General features: G+C 39.4%; 1 protein-coding gene across 5 annotated transcripts in view; it reads right to left on the minus strand.

The window, feature by feature from the left end:
- Nucleotides 1-27,756, minus strand: part of LOC125452223 (protein lin-28 homolog B-like) — a 258,127-nt gene that overhangs the window by 78,597 nt on the left and 151,774 nt on the right. For all 5 annotated transcript variants that reach the window (XM_048530383.2, XM_059645259.1, XM_048530380.2 and 2 more), the window contains one exon: nt 18,043-18,227. In XM_048530383.2, the coding sequence (XP_048386340.1) occupies nt 18,043-18,227 (185 nt within the window). The remainder of the gene's footprint in view (nt 1-18,042; nt 18,228-27,756) is intronic.

The raw sequence follows: 27,756 nt of genomic DNA on the forward strand, positions 1-27,756 counted from the left end.
GAGGAGACCGTGATGGGCTACTGCTTTAGCATTTCAGGCTGTAAATGGACTTCAATATTTCAGTATTTCTTTTGTACTAACGTGGTGCATGCTCCTCATAATTGTAGTTGTTTGTGGAACTTTCTTCGCATGCAATTATATCTTTTTATCAAATGAGGGATAAAAACAATACACAAAATGCTCCAGATATGGTGTCAATAAAGCCCTGCACAAGTGCAGTAAAACTATCCGAGTTTTGGCTTCCACTTCCCTTTGTATAATTAGTACTCCCTATGTTTAATGAGAGAAGATAGTCATTAAAATAAAACAATTTGTTTGCATAATAAGTCACTGCACTCCAGAAACATTTCATTGTGTGAAACTTAAGATATTTCAAACATGTGATGTATTGCTGTGTAAATGGAAGTCTATTATAAATTGATGGTCATCTAGCTGGAGTCGGATCATTCAGAACAAATAGGTTAAATATTAAACTTTGCAGCATTGCAACTGCTCTGTGGTAAAATATATCCAATTATTTCAGGGGAAATATATCACTGGCTTTTAAAAAAAACATTTCATTGTTCTTTAAAACAGCCTTAACCCGTAACCTTACATCCATGAGTCAAGAATCGCAATTCATTCGGCCAAGCTAAGATTCAGCTACAAGAAGAGATTTACCAGGATGTTGCCAGGTATGGGAGGTTTGAGTTATAAGGAAAGGCTGGATAGGCTAGAACTTTTTTCCCACTGGAACATAGGAAGTTGACAGGTAACCTGATAGAAGTTTATAAAATAGCGAGAGGGATAGAGATAGTTAATGGTAGTTGTCTTTTCACTAGGATGAGGGTTTCAAGACTAGTGGACACATTTTTAAGGTGAGAGGAGAGGGATTTAAAAAAGGCATGAGAAATTTTTTACACAGGGAGTTTTGCATATGGAATGAGCTTCCTGACGAAGTAGTGGATGCGGGTACAATAATAACGTATAAAAGACATTTGGATAGGTACATGGATAGGAAAGGTTTGGAGGGATATGAGCTAAGTGCAGGCAGGTGGGACTAGTTTAGTTTGAAATTATGTTCCGCATGGACTGGTTGGAACGAAACAGTACGTTTCCATACTGTTTTACTGTAACTTGATAAAAACTTGTGAATACCATGATGATATTTCCATTGGTTTGGCCTGTGTTCTGAAATATAGTACTGAATCTTATTATAAAGGGGGCAGCATCTGGGGCTGGTCAAGCTCTCTTCTGTGGGTAAATCCAGCAGCAAGAACACAGGTCCTTTACATGTCCTTATCACAGGGTGGGGGCTCTGGGGGAAGGGTGAGTCAGGGGCCGGAGCAAAGGGGTGTTTGTCAGCGGACAACTGCTTGCTTCTCCTCCAGACTATGGCAGACTGATCACCATAGTCTTTCTAATTGGGAAATTAGCCACTTCTCTGACCCACTGGAGTGGTAAAGTGAGGACCTTAAGACCATTAATTGAAGACTTAAGGTCCCTTAACTGCTGGTGAGATGAGAAGGTACCCAATGGACCTCCTTGCCCTTGCCTAGCATTTAATTGCCCAAGTGGTAGGATGGAGCTAGGTTTCGCTCCATCTCCATCGGTCTCAACATTTCCAGGGAGAGGGGATTGCACCCTCAGTTTCACTCTCCACTGTCGCTGGCAGTCTGGCTGAGGATTTCCTGCTGTTTTGGTGTTTTTATTCCAGATTTCTAAACTCCACAGTATTTTGCTTCCATTACAATGAAGAAGGTAGTTGATTCGATTGTTTTGTGAAATCTAGCTTGTTCTGATGGATTGCCATGGATTTTCATCAGTAGCTTTCAACACAGTGCTGTTAAATCAAACTATCAACAAAAGATCTACATTCTTTAGGTACATATAAAAGAGGGAGCTGGGCAAAACCAAACTCCCCGCACAGGATTTTGTGGATAAAATCCAAGGTAATTTGTAGACATTTGGGCTAGTGAAGCATGAAAACATTTTTGCTTAGGAACTTCAGGGTTTTGATTTCTCCAGTGAATAGTGCATTTGTCTTTCGTTGCAATTCATTTCAAGTATATTATTTTCTCCCTTTCAACACTGGAAAATCCAAACTTCTCCTCATTGACCTTCTGCAGGGACTCCTCACAATGCAAACAAAATCCTGAGGTTGCTTTTATAACACAGGTTTAGATACTTCCATATTCATTTTTACGTTTTTTTCATGATTTAGAGGTCACTGGCAAGGTCAGCATTTATTACCTATTCCTAATTGCCCTTGAACTGAGAGGCTAGCTTTGTCATTTCAGATCAAACTTAGTGAAGGCATAACTATGGATCTGAAGTCACATGTAGATCAGACCGAGTAACGATTACAGATTTCCAGGGTATTATTGAACCAGGTGGGTGTTCACAACAATCAGTGATGTCATCATAATTACAATCACTGAATTATCAATTCCAGATTTTATTAAAATAACTAAAATTTCAGCAGCTGCCACAGTATAACCTGAATCTTTCCCCCAGTGTTTTAGCCTGGGCTAGTGGTGGACTAGATATTATGTTGTCATCTTCCTAATCTGAAAGAAACCCAGCTGGCCGAAGTGCTCAAATTCTCACTGTCCTCCCTTTAGGCAGGTGAGGTCATTTGCTAAATGTGATATTGATTGATATACAATCCAAACATAGACATTAATTCTCTCCCAGGTACCTTTCCTGTCAACAATAAGCTGAAACATGAGATATTGTATTGACCATCAGAAATCAACAATGATCAATAAACTTTTCTTATTGCTCCAAAGAATAGCTCAATGTCCTGAGGCCAGATGGCTTACTTTTGTTTTGGTTTCCAGTCAAAATGAATTATCTTCTGTGCTTCAGCGATTAAAGGTCACTTGACTCAGTCTATTTTTTCCATATTTATCATTTAACTTCGTTCTATCCAAATCACTAGTAATGACATTAACTATCCATCTTGTAGGTCCTCTGAAATGTTAATAACTAGCAGAACTGTCTACAGACCACCTTGTACCATTGGTTACCTTGAATACAGAAAAAGGGATAAAAAGACATTGCACTAAATGTGATTTCTAAACTAACGTTGTTAACAGTAATCCAAGGTATCTGACTTTCAGGGGCATCAGTGTAATCATTCATACAGACTGGAAGTAACTTTAGACATGGCATCATGGCCAGCAATGCTGTACCACTAATACAGTGTTTCTCAGCCATTTTTAAACTGCAAAATAAGTTTTTAAACTAAGAATGGAGTTGGTGTTTCTTGAAGTTGCCAAATAGCACATCCAGATTGTCTGTACTCCTACACCCACATACAGTGTAAAAAGAAATTTCTGTAGATCTTGAAAATCTAAGGAGAAAAAGATTCTGAAGAGTATTCAGCAGGTCAAGCAGTATCTTGGTCAGAACTGGAGGACATTACAGATAAATAGCTTATAAGAGAAAGTAGAACAATTGAAGGGAGTTGTACGGCAGGGGCTTGTTTGAGGACAATGAGAGAGAAAAAGACAGAAAGAGAGACAGGCCACGTAAATACAATGAGTTTTAAGGAGATTAGGGGACGAGGAGACGATTGTTAAAAGACAGACCTGATAACAGTGCAAAACAAAAGGGCAGCATGGTGAGAGCACTGTTATCAGATGATAGTATCATTCTGCTTTTGTTGATAACTAGCACATTATTTCTGTCACTGGGTGCCACTAAAAATGTGTTCCCCAATGATAACATTGTCAGTTATCAAAAGGAAAACACGACATTTAGTAGTTGGGGATGGAACTGGGTGGGGGTACGAGTGGCCGGCTGGTTTGTTCCTTCAAGTATGTGAATATTTATAAGCAGCCTGCCCCCATGCAAAATAGATGCAAAATCAATGGCACATATGGATCATTTTTAGTCCAAAGTACTCTCTTTAGCTTTTCATAGTAAAAGGAATTGGCACGTGCTTTGTGCGAATAGTTGGTGGGTTTTATTTAAGCATTCATTCTCCTTTACCGATTGGTTCTTCAATCCTTTGAGCTGAAGCTTGTACATAGCACCATTTATAGAGTCACAGAGTCACAGAGTCAGCAGCATGGTCCAACACCCTCTCATGATTTTACAAACCTCTATGAGGTCACACCTCAGCCTCTGACACTCCAGGGAAAAACTCCTCGCCTGTCCAGCTGCCTCTGGTGCAAAGTCAGCCCTTAAGTGCCCTAAAGTAACTTCAATCACTTCACGGGAATGCACCTAAAGCATCCAGACCATTGCAGTGGTTGTCTAGAGAAAGAGAGAGGGAGAGATACAGACAGAGTGAGTGTGATATTTGGTTGGAGGGGTTGGGGAGGTTTAACAAGAGGTGGCCATATTATAGTCAGGTCGGCTTTGGCCAACATTTCCTTTCCCTTTTCCAAATGCCAAGTTCATCGACCCATCCCCACTCTCTGCTCTCCGAAAAACAGTGGGATTAGAGTTGCCAACGGCCTGGAGTCTGCAGACATTAAATATTAATCTCCAGGACTTTACTTTGAACAACCCAGGAGCGAATTCCTAATTGCCCTGGGACTAAGGAAGGATGTGCTGGTGATGGAGTGGGTCCAGAGGAGGTTTGTACGAATGATCACTTGCAATGAAAAGCTTGTCATATGAGCAGTTAGTTGAGGACTTTGTGTCTGTACTGGATGGAGTTTAGAAGGATGAGGGGGAACTTCATTGAACTTTCAATGAGGCCTGGATAGAATGGACATGGAGAAGATGCTTCCACAATCCTAGAGTGAAGGGTTGATTCTTTAGAACAGAGATGAGGAGGAGTTTCTTCAGTACAGGGTGATGAATTTATGTAAAACATTGAAACATTGCCACAGAAGGCTGTGGTGGCCAAGTCATTGAGTGTATTTAAGACAGAGATAAATGGGTTCTTGATGAGTAAGGGGATCAAAGTTTATGGGGAGAAGGGAGGAGAATGGATTTGAGAAACATATGAGCCATGAGTGAATGGCAGAGCAGACTTGATGAGCCAAACGGTCTATTCTGCTCCTGTATTTTATGGTCTAAAATTTCTCTCGGAAAGTATGACGAAGGGTTCCATCAGGTGTATTAAACATGCTAAACACATGACTTTTACTGCCACAGATGTGGTTTAAGCCTTCAAATGCCTAGGATGAATCCTCCATGGGTTGGAGTTGAAAGGTGTGTGGAAAGGCAGTACGTTGGGAGGGTGGGTGTACTGAACAATCCATGCCAGAGATCCTGTGATGGGTATAGGTCAAAACAAGTTGGTAGCTTCAAGTGTTTCAATTTTTGGGGACTTGTCAACCAACGGCTTTGACAGCAAAGAAGCCTGACTTTGGTTAAATTTGGGAAACAAGCTGGAGGCTGGCAAACACAGACATTCCTTGCCTGTATGGTCCAGTTCCAACAGCTCATAATAGCCACAGTCTTAAAAAACATTTAAAAATAGACCTTTTCATCTGACAGCACTGACTCTCCCATCAGTTTCAATTCTGAGCAGCAGTATCTTTTAAAGTGACAGTATCCAGTCTCTTTAGGTCATTCAGAAATGTTACTGTGACAACTTAATTACAACTCTCAAATGTCACGCAGTTATACTCTATATGCTTACGTCAACATTTTTATTTGAAAAACAAGTAAGATAAACATACAAGAGGCTAACAAATGATTTGGACTGCATGAATAACTTTTTTCTAGCTGCACAGAGTTTTAAGCATGTACTCTGTAATAGTCCCACAGTTGTTGCCATGCCAATTACCCCAAAGAATTCAGAGTCAGAGATGCATAATTCATCAATGTTTCAGAAACAACTGATACCTCTAAGAAGGACAGAAATCTTCCAGTGCTCTTGAAAGTCAGCTGTACGGTACTTACTCTAGTAAAAGCAAAATACTGTGGTTGCTAGAAAATTGGAAATCTGAAATCTAAGCAGTCATATCAGACAAGAAACATGGATTCTGTTTCTCTCTCCACCAATGCCACAAGACCTGCCGAGTTTCTCCATCACTTTCTGTTTTCGTTTTATTGTTTGATATTTACTTGGGCCTAGTATTTTTGCAATGAATGGAGAAAACAGCAGATCACTCTGGAAATTGCAAGACTTACCCCACAACATAGCATTTCCCATTTTCGCAAATGTGAGAATGGATTCAGGTTGCAACTTGTGGTGCATGGTCCACAGCACAGTTTGCTACCGACAGAATCGCTGCCTCCACTCTCGTGAGTTTGGTAGCTCAGGAGTGTGAGGAGTGTGCATGAATAGAGCAAATCTTCTCTTTGTGGATTTCTCTGACTAGCCTGGAGGGGAAAGGAACCCTTTCTATATGGTCCTGGGAAACTTTGGGGGAAGTTAGTGAAACTTTGAATAGTTATCCACACTTGTGGAAACTTTCCAAATATCTTAAAGAATGATTTTTGTTAAATAAATTGTCAGGCTCACTGTAAATATCATCACACTTGCCAAAACCAACTGTTCAATAGTGTCAAATGCAAATGTCAAATGGACCTCCCAAAAGCGACTTGACAGAGGCAGCTGCTAAACCATTTAAAAATCGTGCTCTTTAAAACACGACATTGCTTGTTATTTAGCCCTATTGACATCAACAGAAAGGTTTCCATGATTAGATATGCACCACATGACTGATTTCACAACCAACCATTAACACAGTAGGGTGCCAGATATTTTGCAGTTTGACTGAAGTGGTGAACAATAATGGTTTCCATGAAGTGAACACATGTTGTTAGAAGTGATTGTACACTTGAATGATAGCTTTGCTCTTATAACCATTTTACATTTGTAGAAATATATGTGTAGTAACATTTTTAACCAATTAAAGCTGGTTTTTCAATATAGTGAAGTCTACAGTAAACACTTCAACCTTTATTTAATAGAATGTTACTGAATCTCATTTAAATATGTGTCCTGAGGTCCATGTTGGATACAAAATGAGTTCAACTTAGTGGGTGTAATGATGGTGAATTGAGGTGAGCATTCATTGGTATAAATGTGATTGGGAATGAGGTATACATTTTTGCACAAAGAATTTTATTCTGGGGAGGAGACAGGGCATGAAGTTGTATTGGCTAGCATTGTTATGTACCAAACCAAAGCCCCTCACGATATATAAAGGTGGTAGCCTCGACCCTAACATTTCTAATTTTAATGGTAAACCTGAGGCGTTGCACTCTTGATACAATTCAATTGGTCTAACTATTTTATGTTAAACAGAACACAATTTATTCATACACTATAGTTAAAAAACAACCAAAGGAAACAAAATTAAAAATTGGCTGAGCTGTAATGCTTTCTAAATGCTTAACACTTTAACACTAGATACACTTATAATTACTAATTAACTGTTCCAATGTAATAACATCCTACAAACACACCCTTAACAAAGTCAAAAATAGACTGTCTCACATGCAATTTTAGCAAGCCAGGAAAAAAAAACACATCAAGAGAAACCTCAGAGAGTATGCAAGGAGAAATGAACTGTAGTTTCCTGAGACCCCAACAACTGCTGCTAAAAGCCTAAAACTAAAATTTTTCACTCTGTGGGAGCTTGACCCCATCCAATCAGGCTGCGCCTATTGTTCCAACTTTTTATAAAAAAAACACAAGGCCTCTCAAGCTGTCTACTGGCTTTCCAAATAGATAGCTCATCACCTCTGTCTTAAAACCTCACTTTAAAAATGAACAGGGCAAAATACAGGTCTCAAAGCCATTGTATTGTTGCAGCATAGGCAGGGCATGTGACAATGTGAGGGGTTTAAGCAGTAAAATATCTGCACCTAGGCACTCTGTACTTAAGATGGTGCAGACAGTGGACATTACAAACTTTTCACTGCACTCATTGAGCGCACATGACAATAAAGGCTGTTCTATTCCCTTCTACTCTTCAGGGCACTGGTCAGACTGCTCCTGAAGTAGCATGCACAATGTTGATCACCTTGTTGAAAGGAAGAATGTATATATTTTGGAAGCAGTTCAGGCAGGTTTACCAAACTAATACCAGGATTGAGAGGGTTGTCTATGAGGACTTGTTGAGCAGGCTAGGCTTAAATCTAGATCTTTGAAAATTAAGATGTAACTGTATTGAAATGTCAAAGATCTTGAGAAGTATTGACAGACTAGGTATGAAGAATGTAGGAGATGTTTCTTCTTATGGGAGTATATCCATTTAAAACCAAGATTAGTAAAAGGTTTTATGTCCCGAGGGCTGTGAATCCTTGGTTATACTTCAAACAGACTTAGGAATCCTTAGCGTCTCTGCCTGGATTCAGCGTGGCCACAGTCTGCCGAAAAAAGTTGCACTGTCAAAAGCAAAGGCCATTATTTTAAATTTCAGATGAAGCCTGGGGCCAAGGACACTAATGTTCAGGGCCTCCTACCTCACTTGCACCATAATAATCCTGGCAACACTTTCCACCTGAAATATCTCTGATTGGTCCCAGTCTGCAGAACACAACCACAGTCCTCATTGGGATGGTAAGACTAATCTCTGGCCAATTGTTAGCTATTTCAGCAAAAATGGCAGATGTGTGACCATTTCCCAAACAGTGCTGCCATCTCCACCCATTTAAACTTGACTCCAGAGTTTAGAATTCCATTGGGAAAATCACTCGCAGGAATCAGAAACACTTTTCACATGGCCTGAGGAAAGAAAACCATGGTCACACCAAATGATGTAAACATGGACTCTTCTAACGTCAAGAGTGGGGCAAAGTTACTGTTGTAATGATGTAAACATAGGAACCAATTTGCACATTGCAAGCTGCCACAAACAGCAAAGCCAGAACAGGTGAGGCATGAACATCAGTTAGGGCATCTGGGATAACTTTCCTGCACTTCAAAATATTATCTTTTATTTTCAGCTGAGAGGTTTAATCTCTCATTTGAAAGATGGCACCTTAGATAGATCAGTTATTCCTCAGTAGTATCAGAAAGTCTTGATGAAAGATCTGCAATTGGAAATGTTGGGCCACACTGTCATGGAACCATAATTTCTGAAGCCATTTAAACATGCTGGGCCTGATTCACCAAGGCTCCAATTTTTTGATAGGGCCAAAGTCTAAGTAGGGAGCCTGCACCATGCACGCTTGGCCTGGTCTACTTCTGACCTGGCACACTCTATTTCATCTTCTAACACCCCACTCTCAGGCTAGTTTCATGGCTCCCTTACAGCAGCCGTGGACTATAGTCCAGATTTGGGAATCTTTTGCAAGATAACGTCTTACGTGCCCCGACCATAACAAATTATGCCCTCTTCCTATCCAAATGGCACTATTTAACCTCCAAGGCAACATTCCCATGCCCATTCATCAGCATATACTCTGTACATACTAATCAACACTACAATAACAATGGCCCATGTGTGGGTCTGTTAAAAGCACACGCGCAAGTTTCTTTAAAAAAAAAGATTGTTGTCATACAAGTATCAAATATCCAGCCCTGTTAAATATCAATATCTCAAATTTTAAGCACTAAACATCTCTTTTTCTGGTGTAAATAAACATTCAGCTAATGATAAAACTGCTTTTTTAAAGCGCACTTGCATCAATACTGTAGTGTTCATTATTTTGTAGAAACTGCACGGTGGCTGCATGGACATTGAAGTGCCATGAGTTAGCAAGGAAATTTTGAGGTGCTACTGGAGATAGTTGTTCGAGGTTGGGTGAGACGGGGTGGAGGGTTGTGGTAAAAGAGAGAGAGAGGGAGAAACATGATCTGGCATGTAGGGTATGACGAACCATTGTTGTGAGCTGACACATGAATTGGCTTGGGGAGTGGTTGGGGAGCGTGTATGTTGAGCATGGGTTAGAGGAGCTAAAGCATGAGCAAACATCTTGAGGTTGAGGTGAGAAAAATAAGTAATTGAGATACTCTCACTTACAAACAGAATGGGTAGTGGGGCGGAGTATGGAGAGGCATTTCCATCTCTACCGCATCACAGATTACATTTTTGATTGAATTGGGTAATAAAAGGCTAAACTGAGACTCCCTCTGACCCCGCAGGTAAATCTAAAACAATCCCCTGGAACTGGTTCAAAAAGAGCATGGGAGTTCTCCTCGGTATCTTGACCATTGTTTATCCTACAACTTATGTCAGCAAGGCAAATAATCTCCATTCTCCAAATGGGGTGCCACATTTTTCAACCTCACAACAATTACTTTACATCAAAACTATTACATTGGCTGTAAAGTTTTTCAAGACATTGTAAGGTTATGGAAGGGGCTGTATGAATGCAAGTCATTTTTTCTTTCATTAACTCAACAGTGTTTAGGTAGTGTTCTTAGGTCGGGCATCTAGACCCAAGCACTTGCTTCTTGGAACAAGTATCTTTTCGTGTCTGTCTTCACGGTCCACAGATTTAGGTGAATATGGCACAGGAATTTTCAATTAAGTTTTTTGTTTTTCCCATTCTAAAACAATACAATCATTTCTGGCAGGCTAATCCATAAGAAGAAAAAGGCCATTCTATCATTTCATACAGAACATTGCAAGGTGTTTGTTTTCAGTGTGTCAGCAGACAAGGAATTGTCAAAATTTCTCCTAAGGAGATCATAACTTGGGTCCTTGCTAGCCCAACATACGCTCTCACTTGACAGTGCTTGTCTCGCATTGCTTAACTACTCAATTTTCCCAAAGATAGACTTAAAATTGCTCCCCTTCACGCAACAATCCAGCTGGAACTTCATTTACAAATAGACCCAGTGCATTCTTCACCTGACTCATTTTGGTTTCTGAAGTGGCCACGCAAGTAGGTAGGGTGGTAAAGAAGGCATATGGCATACTTGTCTTTACTGATCAGGGAACTGAGTACAAGAGTCAGGATGTCGTGTTGTAGGTTTATAAGACTTTGGTTAGGCCACATTTAGAGTACTGCGTTCAATTCAGTAATGTACGTTAGAGGAAGGATGTGGAGGCTTTGGAGATGGTGCAGAAAATGTTTACTAGGATGCTGCCTAGATTAGAGGGTATACGCTATAAGGAAAGGCTAGAAAAACTCAGGTTGCTTTCTCTTGAACAGTGGAGGCTGAGGGGAGACTTGATAGGAATCTATAAAGTTATGAGATGCATAGATAGGGCTGACGGTCAGAATCTTTTTCCCAGAGTTGAAATGTCTAAAATTAACTAGGGGGCATGCATTTATGGTTAGGGGGAAACGTTCAAAAGGAGATGTGAGAGTTGAGTTTTTTTACACAGAGTAGTAGGAGTCCGGAATGCAGTGGTGGTGGAGGCAGATGCTATAAGAGTATTTGAAGACACTTTTAGATAATGACACAAATATGCAAGGAACAGAGGGATATGGAACCAAGTGAGGGCAGAAGCGATTAGTTTCATTTGGCATCATGTTCGGCACAACATCGTGAGCCAAAGGGCCCGTTGCGGTTCTATGTTCTATATAGGTACTTCTCAGGTGTAATGTTGGAATTCGAGCTTCCCAAATTTGTTTCCGCCTGCAAGTTCCCCTCCAAGCCACTCAGCATCCTGACTCGGTAATAAATCACTGTTCATTTAGTGCCACGGAGTCAAAATCCTGGACCTCCCTCCTTGGAAACACTGTAGGTGTGCATACCGAAAATGGATTGTGGCAGTTCAAGAAAACAGCTCACCAGCACCTTATCAAACACGACAAGAGACGGCAGTGAATGTTGGCCCAGTGAGCAACATTCACAACATGTGAATGAAGTTGAAAAAATCTTCAAAAATTGTAGGTGAATGCAGTGTAGAGATTAGACTTGCCTCTGGAGATAAACAGTGTAAGGCTCCTATCAGGAGGCAGATTTACTTTACAAGTTTAACATCAAGAGAAGCTACAATACAAGTTTCAATATTTTGGCAGCATTATTTGGTTCTCCTGAGCACCTCTTAAAATAATCCTAGTTGATTTGAAGGGTTCACATAAAATCATTTGGTAATATAATGTCAATGCATCATTCCTCAAATTTCTGCCATAAATTTGACAGAAGCTTTAGAGAACAAATGGATAGATATAACAATATTGAGAACAACTACGAACATTTCTGCATTTAGAGATTTGTTGTTTCAATTAGGTATACATGGACACAATCTTAGCCTGGAAAAGAACAGCAAACCATAGCACTGGAAGCAAAAGATCAAATATCGATACAAGATGCAACGAAAAATAAATTGATTGGGACTGCCATAGTTTTAAGGACTTCAATGAAGAGGAATTTGTTAAGTGTGTAGAAGAAAATTTTCTGATTCAGGATATGAATGTACCGACTAGAGAACGTGCAAAAAACTTCCTTGGGAAATAAGGTAGGGGAGGTGACTGAAGTGTGTGTGGCAGAGCACACTGGGGCCAGTGAGCACAAACAAAATAATGAAGTAAAAGGATAGAATGGATCAAAAAGCTAAAGGTCTAAATTGGAGGAAGGCCAATTTTGATGGTATTAGGCAAGAAATTTCAAAAGTTGATTGGGGACTGATATTTGCAGGTAAAGGGATGGCTGGAAATTGAGGAGCCTTGAAAAATGAGATAACAAAGGTCCAGTGGCATAATGTTAGGGTGAAGAGTAAAGCTGATCAGTGTAGGGAATGCTAGGTGACTGGAGAAATTGAGGTTTTGCTCAAGACTAAGAAGGAAGCGTATGTCAGGCACAAACAGCAGAGATCGAGTGAATCCCTAGAAGAGTATAAAGGCAATAGGAGTACACTTAAGAGAGAAATCAGGAGGGCAAAAAGGGGACATGAGGTAGCTTTGGCAAGTAGGTTAAAGGAGAATCCAAAGGGATTCTACAAATATGTTAAGGACAAAAGAGTAACTAGAGAGAGGATAGGGCCCCTTAAAGATCAGCAAAGCAGCCTATGTGTGGAAATGTGGGAGACTGGGGAGATACTAGATGAGTACATTGCATCAGTGTTACCTGTGGAGAAGGTTATGGAAGTTAGAGAGCGTGGAGAAATAAATAGTGACGTCTTGAAAAATGTCCACATTAAAGAGGTGGTGGTGCTGGATTCCTAAAAATGCATAAAGGTGGATAAATCCCCAGGACCTGATCAGATATATCCTAGAACTCTGTGGGAAGCTAGGGAAGTGATTGCTGAGCCCCTTGCTGAGATATGTGGATTATCAATAGCTGCAGATGAGGTGTCGGAAGATTGGAGGTTGGCTAACGTGGTGCCACCATTTAAGAAAGGTGGTAAGGAAAATCCAGGGATCTGTAGCTCGGTGGCCCTGACATCAGGGTGGACAAATTATTGGAGGAAATCCTGAGGGACAGCATTTTCATGTATTGGGAAGGCGAGGACCGATTAGGGATCGTCAGCATTGTTTTGTCTGTGGGAAATTGTGTCTCACTAACTTGATTGCATATTTTTGGAGAAGTAGCAAGGAGGATTGATGAGGGCAGAGTGGTGCTCATGATCTATATGGACTTCAGTAAGGCATCCGACAAGACTCCTCATGGTAGACTGGTTCACAAGGTTGGATCATATGGAATACAGACAATACTGGCTTAAAGATAGAAATAGAGGGTGACGGTGGAGGATTGCTTTTCAGACTGGAGGCCTGTGAGCAGCTGTGTGCCACAAGGATTGGTACTGGGTCTACTGCTTTTTGTCATTTATATCAATGATTTGGATGTGAACATAGGAGCTAACGTAAGTAAGTTTGCAGACGACACCAAAATTGGAGGTGTAGTGGACAGTGAAGATGATTACCTCAGAGTACAATGGGATCTTGAACACAAGGGCCAATGGGCTGTGGAGTGATAGATGGAGTTTAACTTAGATAAATGTGAGGTGCTGCATTTTGGAAAGGCAAATCAGTGCAGGACTTATACACTTAAGTCCTGAGGATTGTTGCTGAACAAAGAGTGAAGGTTCATTGTTCCTTGAAAGTGGAGTCCTAGGTAGATGGGATAATGAAGACGTCATTTGGTAGACTTGCCTTTATTGATCAGTGCATTGAGTATAGAAGCTGGAAGGTCATGTTGTGGCTCTACAGGACACATTGGTAGGGCCACTATTTGAGTCCTGCATTCAGTTCTGGTCTCCCTGCTATAGGAAGGATGTTGTGAATCTTGAAAAGGTTCAGGAAATATTTACAAGGATGTTGCCAGGGTTGGAGGGTTTGAGCTACATGGGGAGGCCAAATAGACTGGGGCTACTTTCCCTGGAGCATCGGAGGCCGATGGGGTGCCTAATAAGATGCTTACAAAATCAGGAGGGGCAATGGATAGGGTAGAAAGACACAGGTCTTTTCCCTGGGATGGTGGAGTCAAAAACTAAATGTCACAGGTTTAAGGTGAGAGTGGAAAGATTTAAAAGGGGCCGAAGGGGCAACTTTTTCACACAGAGCGTGGTGCATATATGGAAGGAGCTTCCAGAGGAAGTGGTGGAGGCTGGTACAAGAATAACATTTGAAAGGGATCTGGATGGGTTTATAAATAGGAAGGGCTCAGAACGGTATGGGCCAAATACTGGCAAATGGGACTAGATTTATTTCGGAAATCTGGTTGGCACGGATGAGTTGGTGTGAAGGGTCTGTTTTCATACTGTACAGCTCTATGTTTGACTGAAAAGTAAAATGACTATGGGCTAATATACAGGGCTAATGGTAAGATTCTTAGTAGTGTAGATGAGCAGAGAGATCTCGGTGTCCGTGTACACAGATCCTTGAAGGTTGCCACCCAGGTTGACAGGGCTGTTAAGAAGGCATACAGTGTTTTAGCTTTTATTAATAGAGGGATTGAGTTCCGGAACCAAGAGGTTATGGTGAAGCTGTACAAAACTCTAGTGCGGCTGCACTTGGAGTATTGTGTACAGTTCTGGTCACCGCATTATAAGAAGGATGTGGAAGCTTTGGAAAGGGTGCAGAGGAGATTTACTAGGATGTTGCCTGGTATGGAGGGAAGGTCTTACGAGGAAAGGCTGAGGGACTTGAGGCTGTTTTCATTCGAGAGAAGAAGGTTGAGAGATGACTTAATTGAAACATATAAAATAATCAGAGGGTTAGATAGGGTGAATAGGGAGAGCCTTTTTCCTAGGATGGTGACGGCGAGCACAAGGGGGCATAGCTTTAAATTGAGGGGTGAAAGATATAGGACAGATGTCAGAGGTAGTTTCTTTACTCAGAGAGTAGTAAGGGAATGGAATGCTTTGCCTGCAACGGTAGTAGATTTGCCAACATTAGGTACATTTAAGTCGTCATTGGATAAGCATGTGGACGTACATGGAATAGTGTAGGTTAGACGGGCTTGAGATCAGTATGAAAGGTCGGCACAACATCGAGGGCCGAAGGGCCTGTACTGTGCTGTAATGTTCTATGTTCTATGACTACATGATACATAAAGCTGTATTTTAAAGAAGGCAACTATGTCCTAGTTTCCAACAATTTTAAGGTTTTGAATCAAAGTAAACGTATGGCCAGGTCTTGAGATTCTTTTTAAAAAAATCCATTATAGAGTCCATAAAAACAGATTGACAGTCATGGTGTTTCACAGATATTTAGTCATAAGAATCGGGGGGTGTTTTTAAAAATTTTAACATGGGACATGCAGTAGTGGCAAGGCCAAATCAGAGGGCAGTTACTGGTCAATGACATTGGTGTCACTCTGGACTCGCACGTAGACCAGATCAGGTGAAGATGGTCATTGCTATCCGAAGGACATTAGTCAATCAGGCGAGTTTTTATGACCATTGATAACGGTTACAGAGTAGCTTTTACTTCCAGACAAAATATTGGTGACATTGAAATGGAACAATCAGCTCTAGATTTTAAGAAAACCAAAAGAACACTAATTTTTTTTTGTTCATTCATTGGACGTAGGCACTGCTGGCTGGCCAGCATTTATTGCCTGTCCCTCATTGTCCTTGAGATGGTAGTGGTAAGTTTCTTCCTGAACTGTTGCAGTCCAGGTGCTGTTGGGTGACTCGCAATGCCCTTTGGATTTTTGCCCAGTGACAATGAAGGAACAGTGATATATTTCCAAGTCAGGATGGTGAGTGACTTGGAGGGGAACTTGCAGGTAGTGGTAATTCCCATGAATCTGCTATCTGTGTCCTTTTAGATGGAAGTCACCACAGGCTTGGAAGCTGTTGCTAAGGATCTTTGTTGAGTTTCCGTAGTACACCCTGTAGATACTAATCATTGGTGGAGGGAGTGAATGTTTGTGGATGTGGTGCCAAATCAAGCAGACCGCTTTGATCTAAACAGAGTCGAGCCTGAAATGTTGTTGAAGCTGTACTCAACCTTCCATCCATCATGTCCATTTACACAGCTCGTTGCCACAGAAAGACTGCCAACATCATCAAAGACCCATCGCACCCCAGTACTGCTCTCCTACAACCTCTTCCATCGGCAGTAAATACAAAGGCTTGAACGACATGCACCAGCAGCTTCAGGAACAGCTTCTTCCCAGCTGTTATTAGACTGATGGATGGGCTCTCTGATTTTGAATATAGCCTGTGCAACATAACCCGTATGCCTACAAGTTTTTTTTTCACCCTATGATCTATATGTCTTTGCTTACTATGACTGCCTGTATTGCTCATAATTAATGCTTTTCACTGTACTTAGGCACACATGACAATTAATAAACCAAAACAAATCAAATCAGCCAGGCAGGTGGGGAGTATTCCATCACATTCCTGACTTGTGCCTTGTAGATGGTGGACAGGCTTCAGGGAGTCAGAGGGGAGCTACTCACTGCAGTATTACTAGGCTCTGACCTGCTCTTGTTACCACTGTATTTATATGGTGAGTCCACTCGAGTTTTTAGGCAATGATAAAACCCCTAGGATGTTTATATTGGGGGAACACCATTGAATGACAAGCAATGACAGTTAGATTGTCTTTGATTGAAGACGGTCTTTGCCTAGCATTATGAAATGCAATGTTACTTGCCACTTGTCAGCCCAAGCCTGCACATTGTCCAGGTCTTGTTGCATTTGGACATGGGCTGCTTCAGTGTCTGCGGTGACATGAATGGTGCTGAACGTTGTACAAGCATCATCGAACATCCCCACTTCTGACCTTATGATGGAGGGAAGGTCATTGATGAAGCAGCTGCAGCTGGTTGGGCCTAGGATACTCCTCTGAGGAACTCCTGCAGAGAGGACCCGGAGCTGAGATGACTGACCTTTAACACCTGCAGTTATCCTCCGTGTGTCAAATTTGACTCCAATCAGCAAAGAATTTGCCTCCATTTCCCATTGATTCCAGTTTTGCTAGGTCTCCTTGATGCCAAACTTCGTCAAATGCAGCCTTGATGACAAGGGCAGTAACTCTCATCTCACCTCTGGAATTCAGCTCTTTTGTCCAGGTTTGAACCAAGGCTTTACTGGAACTGAGTGGCCACGGCAGAACCCAAACTGAGCATGATTGACCAGGCTATTGCTGAGCATATGCTGCTTGATAGCACTGTTGATGACACCTTCCACCACTTTACTGATTATGGAGAGGGGACTAATGGAGTGGTAATTGGCTGGATTGGATTTGTCCTGCTTGAATGTACAGGACATACCTGGACAATTTGTCACATTGTTGGGTACATGCCAGTGTTGTAACTGTAATTAGAACAGCAGGTGCACAGGTGTCCAGTACTAATATTATAACCTTATTAGGGTCCACAGCATTTCAAATATAGCCCAACTGGCCAGACAACATATAAATACAGTGCTACAGTTCAGGAGGATGGTCGTCTAGAATTTCTTCTGTCAAACGAACTTTTTGAGCTCATTAAACTTAAGTGGGAAATTTTCCATGCAAATTTTACAACCAGAAATTGAAATTGGCTGGAACAGAACAAACAGAATTCACTGAGTGAAGACACTGAGCAAACATCAGCTGAATAAAAATGGCATTAATTACTTTGCAGAATTACCTAACTGTGAAAGCAGCATTACGGTGCAAGTTTCTTGGTGTAGCTAGAGAATTCTTTTCTCTTAAGGAAAATTGGGAAAATCCGATTTGTACGCAGGCAATTCGGCAAAAGAGGATTGCTATAATCAACACTTCTGATTTAATTGTGCAACAGTTTAGAAATCATATCGCACTCAAGTTGACTACAAATAACACAAGTAATAATTTTACCGGTCTCCCTTTGGCTTCCGCTTTTGTACAGTCTTCCCTTTTGGCCGTCTCTCACTGCCTGAACAAGGGGTACCTCCTGGTCCTGTTACCCGTATTGACTCCAGGCCTTTGGAAGATTTTTTGAAGGTGAATTCCACAGGCTCTCCTTCTTTTAAACTCCTGAATCCATCCATATAAAGTTTGCTCTGCGGATCAGAATACAGACAAAGAAATATTTAATGTTGTTTTGACTCCAGGTGATGATAATACTGGAGAAGTCAGATCGCAGAATGAAATCTGGCCTTCATAATTGTTTTTGTTTAAATAGTTAGCATGGTGGCTCATCATTGAGTCATATTGACTCAGGCAGTAACTCATCTTTAACAGCAGAACAAAGGTTTATAAAGAAAAGTTAGCTTATCCAAATACTAATGACATGTAGAATGATCTCCAAACACATGACAAAGCAATATTTCAACCCATTTCCTGACATGCTCAGTTACAAAGACTTATGTCTGGAGAAATTACATTGCATATCTCAAACACTCAGCATTTAACTGACTTCTTTCACGTTCTTTCCATTGGACTGTGGAAACAATTTAATGAGTCCTTTCTAATGTTAACTTTCACAAATCTGGCAGTTTAAACTTTCTTAGTTCTAATAATCTGGAGATTTGTAATCAAACTCTCCCACAGTTTGAAAGTTTCATAAATTATCCTACTACTATGCTAACTTGTTCACTGAATTCTTGTTCTAGGTGAAAAAGGGAACTAACTCCTAAACTCAATCCAGTTGATTTTGATGCAATGCATGTTTCTTCAATGCAAATTGGTTTTAACATGATTGAGGAATTATAGAATGCAATTTGTAGAGTGTGAACTTTCCTTACCTGCACTGGTTATAATGCGATTCCATCCCCACCACTTCAAATGATGTGGTTATTGTGCATTTTTCTTATAATGCAAGTTTGCACGAGAATGGAATGCTCACATTATATCAGAACTGCCTGTATGGGATTCTTCTGAACTCAAATGAAAATTTTGAAATTCAGAAGAAAATTGTACTTAAACTGAAAGCAAAACTATTGGCCTAACATGTTAACTCTACCTGTTCTAAACACCACTTTATAGCGACACCCTTTCATTAAGACGACAGGAGATTTGCTATCACTCCTTCTCTGACAAACACTGAATTAGTTCACTGTTTCAAAAGACTCTCTGATGTTGTTTCCTTGTTTATTTTGAGAGAAAATCCTTCAAAAAGTAATAACCATCCATGTACCAATATTTTGAAATATGAACCTCAAAACCAGTAATAAATTAAGCATCTTTCATTGCTGTCACTTCAAGTCTGATGCAGAGGAAGAAAATTGAGTAGGGTACAAAATAAAGCTTTTGATAATGAGCATAATTAAAGATATGTATAATTCCTTATTTCATCAGGCCTGTAAAACAAATCAAACTCAAATGTAAAGGCTTGCAAAGATTATTAAAATAAGATTGCAGCAGTGACAATGCTGCAAACGTGCTTGAGTAGTAATAAAGTGAGACAGTACATTTTGATGTCATGAAAAGTATAAGTTCCTTTATTCTTGTCCACAATGGTTTGGAGTTACATAAGGATCCAGGTTTTACCTTCAGTCATGTTGAAGTGACCAATTTCAGACAAAGCACTAGACAGGTAGATCATCCAGGAAGATTACCAACCAGGGAAATTACTCGATTATTACTTGCTGTGGCATCCCCATCTGCAGCTCCACCAATGTTCAAGAAAGTAAATGCAATTGAGGACAAAGTAGCCGAATCCATCCAGCGTCTTAAACATTCATGTCCTCCATCATTAGCAAACAAAACCAGCGGTTTGTATCTGATACAAATTGCACTGCAGTACATCGCCATGGTTTCTTGGATAGCACATTCTAAAATACATCTTTAGTCATCTCAGAGGACATGGGTAGTGAATACATAGGAATGCCATGATCTTCAAATTCCTCTTCAACCATATGGCATCCTGATATGGAGCTATATTGCCACTCATTCATTGTCGCTGGGTCAAAATTCTGGAGCTCCTATTCTACATGACATAACAGAAATGGTTCAAGAAGGCAGATCACCACCTTCTCAAAGTAAGTAGAAATGTTCAACATATACTGATGTTGTTAGTGATGCTTAAATCCACTTAAGGGTTTAAAAATGCTGCATAGCTTAATGAGACTTGGGTTCAGAGTTTTGCGATGACAAAACGATAATGATGGAAATGGCTGAAGTGGTCAGGTGGAAGTGGTTCCAGCTGGCTCTCCTGTCACAATCACTACATGAACATATGAAATTGGGACTTCAGACTATTCAGCCTCTAAATCCAACATGGTCATTGCTCATCCATTTGTATTTCGAATACCACATTGCCATCTAACCCTGAAAACCACGATTCCTTTGCTCAGCAAGAATCTATTCACGTCTATCTTAAAAATAATCAATGACCCCGCCTCCATCACTTTCTGAGGCAGAGTTCCAAAGGTGTACAACTCTCCAAGTGAAAAAGATTCCCATTTCTGTTCTAAAAGTGCAGCCTCTAACGTTCAAACAAAACCCCCTAGTTCAGGATTGACCCATGACATGAAATATCGTTTCCATAATCGATCTTGTCAAGGCTACTCAGGATCTTATCCACTTCAGCCTTAGAGTAAGGGGTCAACCAGATAGAATACAGGTGAGGAGGAATTTCTTCTTTTAGAGGGTTGTGAATCTGTGGAATTCTTTACCATGAGAGCTGTTGAGGCAGAGTCGTTAACTATATTCAAGGCTGGGTTGGACAAATTTTTAATTGGTGAGGGAATTAAGGGTCATGAGGGAAAAGGCAGAAAAATGGCATTGATTATCATCACATCATCTCTAATCTCACTGAATGGCAGAGCAGACTTGGTGGGCTGAATGCCTACTTTAGCTCCTATGTCTAATTGTCCCAATGGATTGGCAGGTGTGATGCCTGGAGGTTGTTTTCAGTTCTATTGTATTTTTAAAAATTCACATTCAACAGTGCCAGACCAGTGCAGTGAGGCTAGCCCTGGCTACAGGACTGCCTCAGTGCCTTCACCCTTGTTTTGGTGGCACTCTGCCTACATTCGGGAACTCCCACTACGCAGTTTGAAATCAAACATCCTGTACCACCTTTAGAATGCTGGAATTCAATGCCTTCCAAGGGTATTGGTGGAGGAAAGATGGAAGTGAACAGACAAAAAACCATCACATTTTATGTGCCTTGCTGAAGAAGTCCCATATTTTCCCAAATAGCTGCTTAATTTTAAACGCCAACAATACACCTGTGTGCACTAATGGTTTTGGAAGATATACTAAACAGTTAGATGCACTGAAGGTTTTAATTGTACAGATGGTAGTCTGCTGTGTGTCATGAAAAATATTTTTAAAAAAATCTCATCAGGTGACCGTGCAAGAACAGAACGCTTCATTCCTACAAGACATGTCCTGTGCAAATTTAGATCCATTCATCAGGAAAGTGTGCAATTCTAATGTGAATTGTAGGGACACATCAGTTTTTGGTGATAATAGGAACCTCGGCACCCCATCGCATTAATACATTAATCTAATTCTCCCCTTCTTCCTCAGAAACACATCAAAAATACCAGGATGTAGGCACAATATTTGAAGGGCTAATTACAGCAAAATAAGGAGTAATCTAACTATGTTAACCTAACCTAACTATGGGCTGTTCAACACTTCAATAGAGAACATCCAGAGCTCCTTTACATACATAAAATTCAGCACAAAATATAAATACATAGTTGAAACTAATTAAAACAGATTAAGAATGAATTATCCCTAAACTGATTAACTAATCAAATGCAACATAAAGGGCAAAATATGGCCTTTGCCCAATTCTGGAGGAAAGAAGGGGGATAGGGTTCAATGGAAGTAATAGAGAACGGGCAGAAATAAATGGAAAGAGTAATTACAAGGGAAAGAGAAATTTAGAAAATAATAGTTGCTGATGTGAAACACAATGAAGTTCTTTCTGTATTAATCAATAACAGAACATTTAAAGAAGAGAATCATAAAAGATGCAAACTGTCTTTGAACAGAGGTTGAGCAAAAGAGAATACATATTCTAATTGAGTATTTCCTTCAAGTTATTACAAGGGAAAACATGGGCTATGTACCTTTACCAAATGAAGTTTTTTGAGACAAAATTAATGACTATGGTAAAAATGCCAGAGGATAACATCTCTCCAATGAATAGATATTATTTATTTCAGATTACTAAATGAAATCACTGGACACTGATGAGTTACAGGTCAATGTGGTCTCTATGTTTAAAAAGGACAACTAAGCAGACACATGGAACAAACAAACTATGTATGAGTTTTACATCCATTCTGCACAAAATAACAGAATTAAGTGTCAGGGAAACATCTAGGTTATCCTGTACAAGTAGTTGGATTAACCATCGACAGAAGTGAACATTCAGGTGGGGAATGTAGGAGCAGGTTGAATAAAGCCATTCAGCCCCTCCAGCCCATTCCTGCCCGGCTAAAATCCTTAATTTCTTTGATAAAACAACATGCTGGATGAATGAAATGAATCTGAAATTCCAGCAGGCATTTGACAAATATCAAAGCTCTGATATTCTTTATCAATCTAGGTATGGATTGCAAGTTTATCTCAGGGTAAAAAAACTTCAATTTCAGAGAGGATTGACATTGGGAGATAGAGAGAAAGAATGAAGAGCGAGCAAGATTGTGTGGGAAAAGCAGAGGACTGGGAATGGAGGAGGCATAAAGATGAAAGAGGTATAGGAGCTGGTCAAAGTAATGAAAGCCTCCTGGTGCATATTGGGGTGAGGGTGCAAGGAATAAGAGGGGCAAGTCAAGAGGGTAAAGAGGAGGAAGAATGAATAGAAGAATGAAAAGGGAAAGGGACAATATTAAAGCAGAAAATGGAGACGAAAATATAAGGAAGAGAAGCAAGTCTAAGGAAAGAGGAAAATGGAAGGGAGGAAAGCAGAAAAGAAATGTAGCAGGAGGATCGGGAAAGGATGTATGATTTTTCTTTAATCAGTGAGCTGATGTAAAAGAGTACAAGTGGTCTAGCCCTCTAAGATTTGAAATTTGTTGGAATTACCAAAATAAACAGCTAACTAATTCAAAAAGCTCTAGGTTCCAAGGATCGACATCATTTATGGATTAAAATCTGATTATTAGATTAAATGCAGGTGTTTTATTTCATTCATGGAAAGTTGACAGATTTTAAACTGAGATAAATTTTACAAAGTAAACCCTAGTTGGAACAGCATTGAAAAATACTTCAGACACAATAAAATAACACTGTCTGCCATTATAACAAGAGCATTAATTCATTTAATTTATGGATTTAAACAGCAAAATAAATTTTGTCACAATTAAATAGATATAATGCATTTAATAAATATGAAAGTAGGACACAAATGCAATGAAAAAGTCATAATTGGCTAATAACTCTTCATAAGAAAGGAAGTGGAGGAAGTGAATGGTCTCTGAATGGCAAACTTGTTTTCTTGTGACATTATTATACCAATACAGACGAATCATTCAGGCAAGGAATGGCATACAATTATCTGATTGCAGGCAGTTTATTCTTCTTCATTAGAGCCTTTATCAATTGTATCTATTCCTCAGAATTAGAAAAAGGCATCTTGTACTGTTCTTAAGATTTGTTAGTGCTGCCAACAACAAGCCACCAATAGCAAATACCTATGTTTTTCCAGTTTTGGATCACTTCTAGACTCCATTGCTTGCTTGTACATGCCATATTAAAAAGCACTCAGGCATATATTGGATCATGCCTACTTGCATCCCCTTTAACTTTCATGCAATGTGTACAGTCTTTTCCTCGAACTGCATATTCCCTTTGACAGTGTTGCACAAAGATGCATCTTAATGGGAATGTGCTTGCAGATAGCTTCTTTGTCCACCATGCAGAGCATTATTTTTACACCAGTTTAGAAGTTATTTCAAATGAATCCAAATGGGTTCAGATTGATTGCATCTATAGATTTTCTGTGTCCCATGATACTCCATCAAAAAGTTTAATGAAAGTCAGACACATCTTTATATTAAACTCAAAACACTTTACCAATTTATTGTCTAAATTATAAAAGGTGCTTCTACAGGTTCTGGAGACTGACAGCATGTTTTATCAAAATGCACAATTCAAGGAACTTATATTACGGAAAGAAACTCATGTACAGTAATCTTTCAATGTAAGAAAAGTACAATTTATATTAAAAAGAATCATAATTATCTGTTAACTGAAAGGCATTTTTTCCAAGTTAAAAACATGTACAAATTGGAAATGAATCAGAATAGATAACAGAAATAAGTGTGGGGGAAGAGCTAGGCAACAACAATCACAGATAATAAGATTTAAGTAAATAATTCAAAAGGATATGAGCAAGACAAATACTTTAGTAATAACTTAGGAGAAAGAAAGAAACAATTATAAAATTAGGGAAAAAAATGGAAACATTTACTGACAAACAATAAATTAAACAATCAATGGAATACATTTAAACAACTGATCAATTGAATCTAGAATAAATATACCTCAATTAAATGAACAAATTAGACAGTAATAACACACATAGATAAAGGAGGAGAAAATTGAAACTGATGAAATATATATTTCACGAAATACACAAAACGAGATGGCAAACGAAATACGCTACGATTACCAAACAATTTTTTTTCAAGAAAAAGAAATCAATGAGGAAGGCAAAGAGAAACACTGTTACCATCGAAAAGCATTTTAAAGAAGGTTAAATAATAAAAGAAAAATTGGGATATCAATCAGTAAATCATCAGTAGATTCTTAATTCCAGGTCAGTTTTTAATTTAATCCAAATTTCAACATGTGCCATGCCGGGATTTGAATTTGGGTCTTTAGAACATTAGCTGAGTTTCTGGATTGATAGTCTAATGATAATATCATTAGTCCATTGCCTCCCTTTAGTCTTAAGAACTATGTCCAGCTTCTTCTTGAAAACAAATGAACTTCACATCAATAAAGGAGATAATATATTTTGATTGGAAGAGTAAGGACGCCATATAATTCCTGAAAGTTAGGGTGAGATTTTAACTCATTGAAAACCCACCCACTTACACAGTTAGATTTCGGATCCAAATGTCAAAAATGAGGGAGAAGTATGGAATGATGTAGTGGTACAGGCAAACAGATCATGAAAGGTAGTGAACTAGTTGATAAGGCCAACTATAAACAGTAAACAAACCAAAAATAGTCATTCCTCAACAGTTGGATTGAAAAGCAGAGAAACTAATCAAAATAGGCATAGAACCATGGTTTGATCATATCTGGAAGGACTGTTAACATTTATGGTCTTCAATGTTAAAGCAATATAGAAACCCTGGGGAGAAAAAGGGGGGAAGAAAACTAAGATTCTTTTTAAAAGAAATACATTTATATAGCACTTCTCACAATCTTTACAGCCGATGAATTACTTTTGCCGCATTGTGACTTTCATAATATAGTAAGCAGGACACTGAGAATTTGTGCAGCAAAGTCCCACAAACATCAATGTAAACATGACTAATATTCTGTTTTTGTAATGCTGATTAAAGGCTAAATATTGGTCAGGACACTGGAGTTATCTCCCCTGTCTTCTACAAAATACTATTACGAGACTTTTTACATCCACCTGAGAGCAAAACTGAGCCTTGGTCAGCCATTAAGATGTAGCTAAGAATGGTTTGTTCTTGAATTCCATTGTTTGAATTCAATATCTTAAAATTTCATGGGCCGAAATTGTTTAAAAAATGACCAAAAACATTGACTTAAAATGGTCATGGGCAACAGAAACCGAGTGGATGTGACAACAGACGGATGGGCTGAAATTAATATTTTCATCAAAGGCGATTATACCAGCCAGAAAGCACCCGCTTCTCTCTAACCAAGGTGTAAACAAGGTCTTCATCTCTTATTTTGATTTACACCTTTAAGAGAATGTTCACAAGTTGCAGATGGTACCTCACCTACAGAAAAACAGAATACACAAAGAATTGCTATTTCAGGGAGTTGCTTTTCGTAGAGAAAGAGTGATGGATTTTTGATTGCAATTGAACGCCAACTAAGAACTCGCTCTCTGTCTCTCAGGAGGGAAGTGTGTCTGGTGGCAATACCAATTAGAAAGAAACATCAGAACACAAGAATTCAAAGGATAACTGCAATATTTTCAACCACTTATTATCAAAGGCACTATCCCCATTTAACTATGTGTATATGTATGTGCACATTTGCACACACAAGTGTGTTTATGTATTTGCACAAGTGTGCTTACGTGATTTCGCAGAGGATATGTATGTGACGTTTCATCTTTATATTTTCCTCAGGGGCTAGCAGCTAATAAAACTGCTCTTTCATTCAAGGAAACCTTGTAGCTTTTTGTTTCTGGTGAAAACGGTCTATGACACTTAAATTGGAGAATGGTACAGACGCATGCTAAAATGAACTTAAAACATTTGCTATAGCCAGTCAGGGGATTTGAAAAGAGAGGATTTGATTCACTCATCTTCACATGATAACAAGCCTCAATTGAAAGATGGCACCTCAAGCACACAATCCTCAAGTACTACACTGATGCATCAATATTGATTTTTATGTTAAATATCACAACCTACTGTCTTAGAAGAAAGAGAGCTACCAACTGAGCCACAGCTGATGCTGTGTGCAAAACGTACTGACTAGAAATCTTTAACAGAGAAAGAATACCTACCAAGAAAAATTGTGTGTGGCTGAAGCTTTAGAGGAGAGAAAACTGATCAACCTGCTAGAAATCTTAAAGATGATGATAGCAGACTTCTGGATGATGTTTCCACTTGCACAAGAGACTAGAACTAAGTCCTATAAATGTACGATTGCCACTAACAAATCCAATAAATAACTAAGAGGAAGGTATTTCGGTGAGAGAGTATTTAGAATATGAAATTCACTACTATGGAGTGGTTAATAATAACAGAATTTCTGCATTCTTATTCAGTTTTGGCAATTTGCTCTGTGTAGTCTGAGGTAACATTTTGCTACCAGATTTGCAGCAGCTGTCAAAGTTGTTACCCTGTACCCTTGGTGGAAGGCAGTGGTGCATTTGTCATTAGTTAGCTCCAAATCATTTCCAGTGCTTTGTGATGGGCAAGTAATTCACCATGGAAACTAAGGAGATACAAATGTGATCTTCAAGACTGAATACAAAGCTAATTTTTCATATTCTATGGTGGATTAATGGGATTGTGCTTGCAATAAATTTTTGGATCCAAATGCAATTGGTTTGCCATCTTGCATGATGCACACTCCTTTCTCTTCCTCATCAGATTGTCTTCTTCCATGGATCATGATGCTGAAAGACACAAGCTTCTGCTAACAAAGCTTGTTTGAGTGATTCATGTATTGACGGTCCTCGAGTCATACATCTCAGATGCCTTTACTTAGGAGCTCTCATAACCATGCAATGCTGGAAATATGTTGCTCAAAAGTTCAAATATCCGTAGACATTTCTATAGGTCTTTGTCATGAGGAGAATATATTTGTTGGATATCTTCAATTTTGCTTTGGTCAGGACAGATCCCATACGCTGAACTTAGAGATTAAAAGGTTGACCTGATCTACGTTCAGCTAACAGTTCTTGCTGTTGAAGACATGTTTTTCATCAAGAGCTGCCACCACCAGTGAATATAG

The sequence above is a fragment of the Stegostoma tigrinum genome, chromosome 4, assembly GCF_030684315.1.
Source record: "Stegostoma tigrinum isolate sSteTig4 chromosome 4, sSteTig4.hap1, whole genome shotgun sequence".
NCBI lineage: Eukaryota > Metazoa > Chordata > Chondrichthyes > Orectolobiformes > Stegostomatidae > Stegostoma > Stegostoma tigrinum.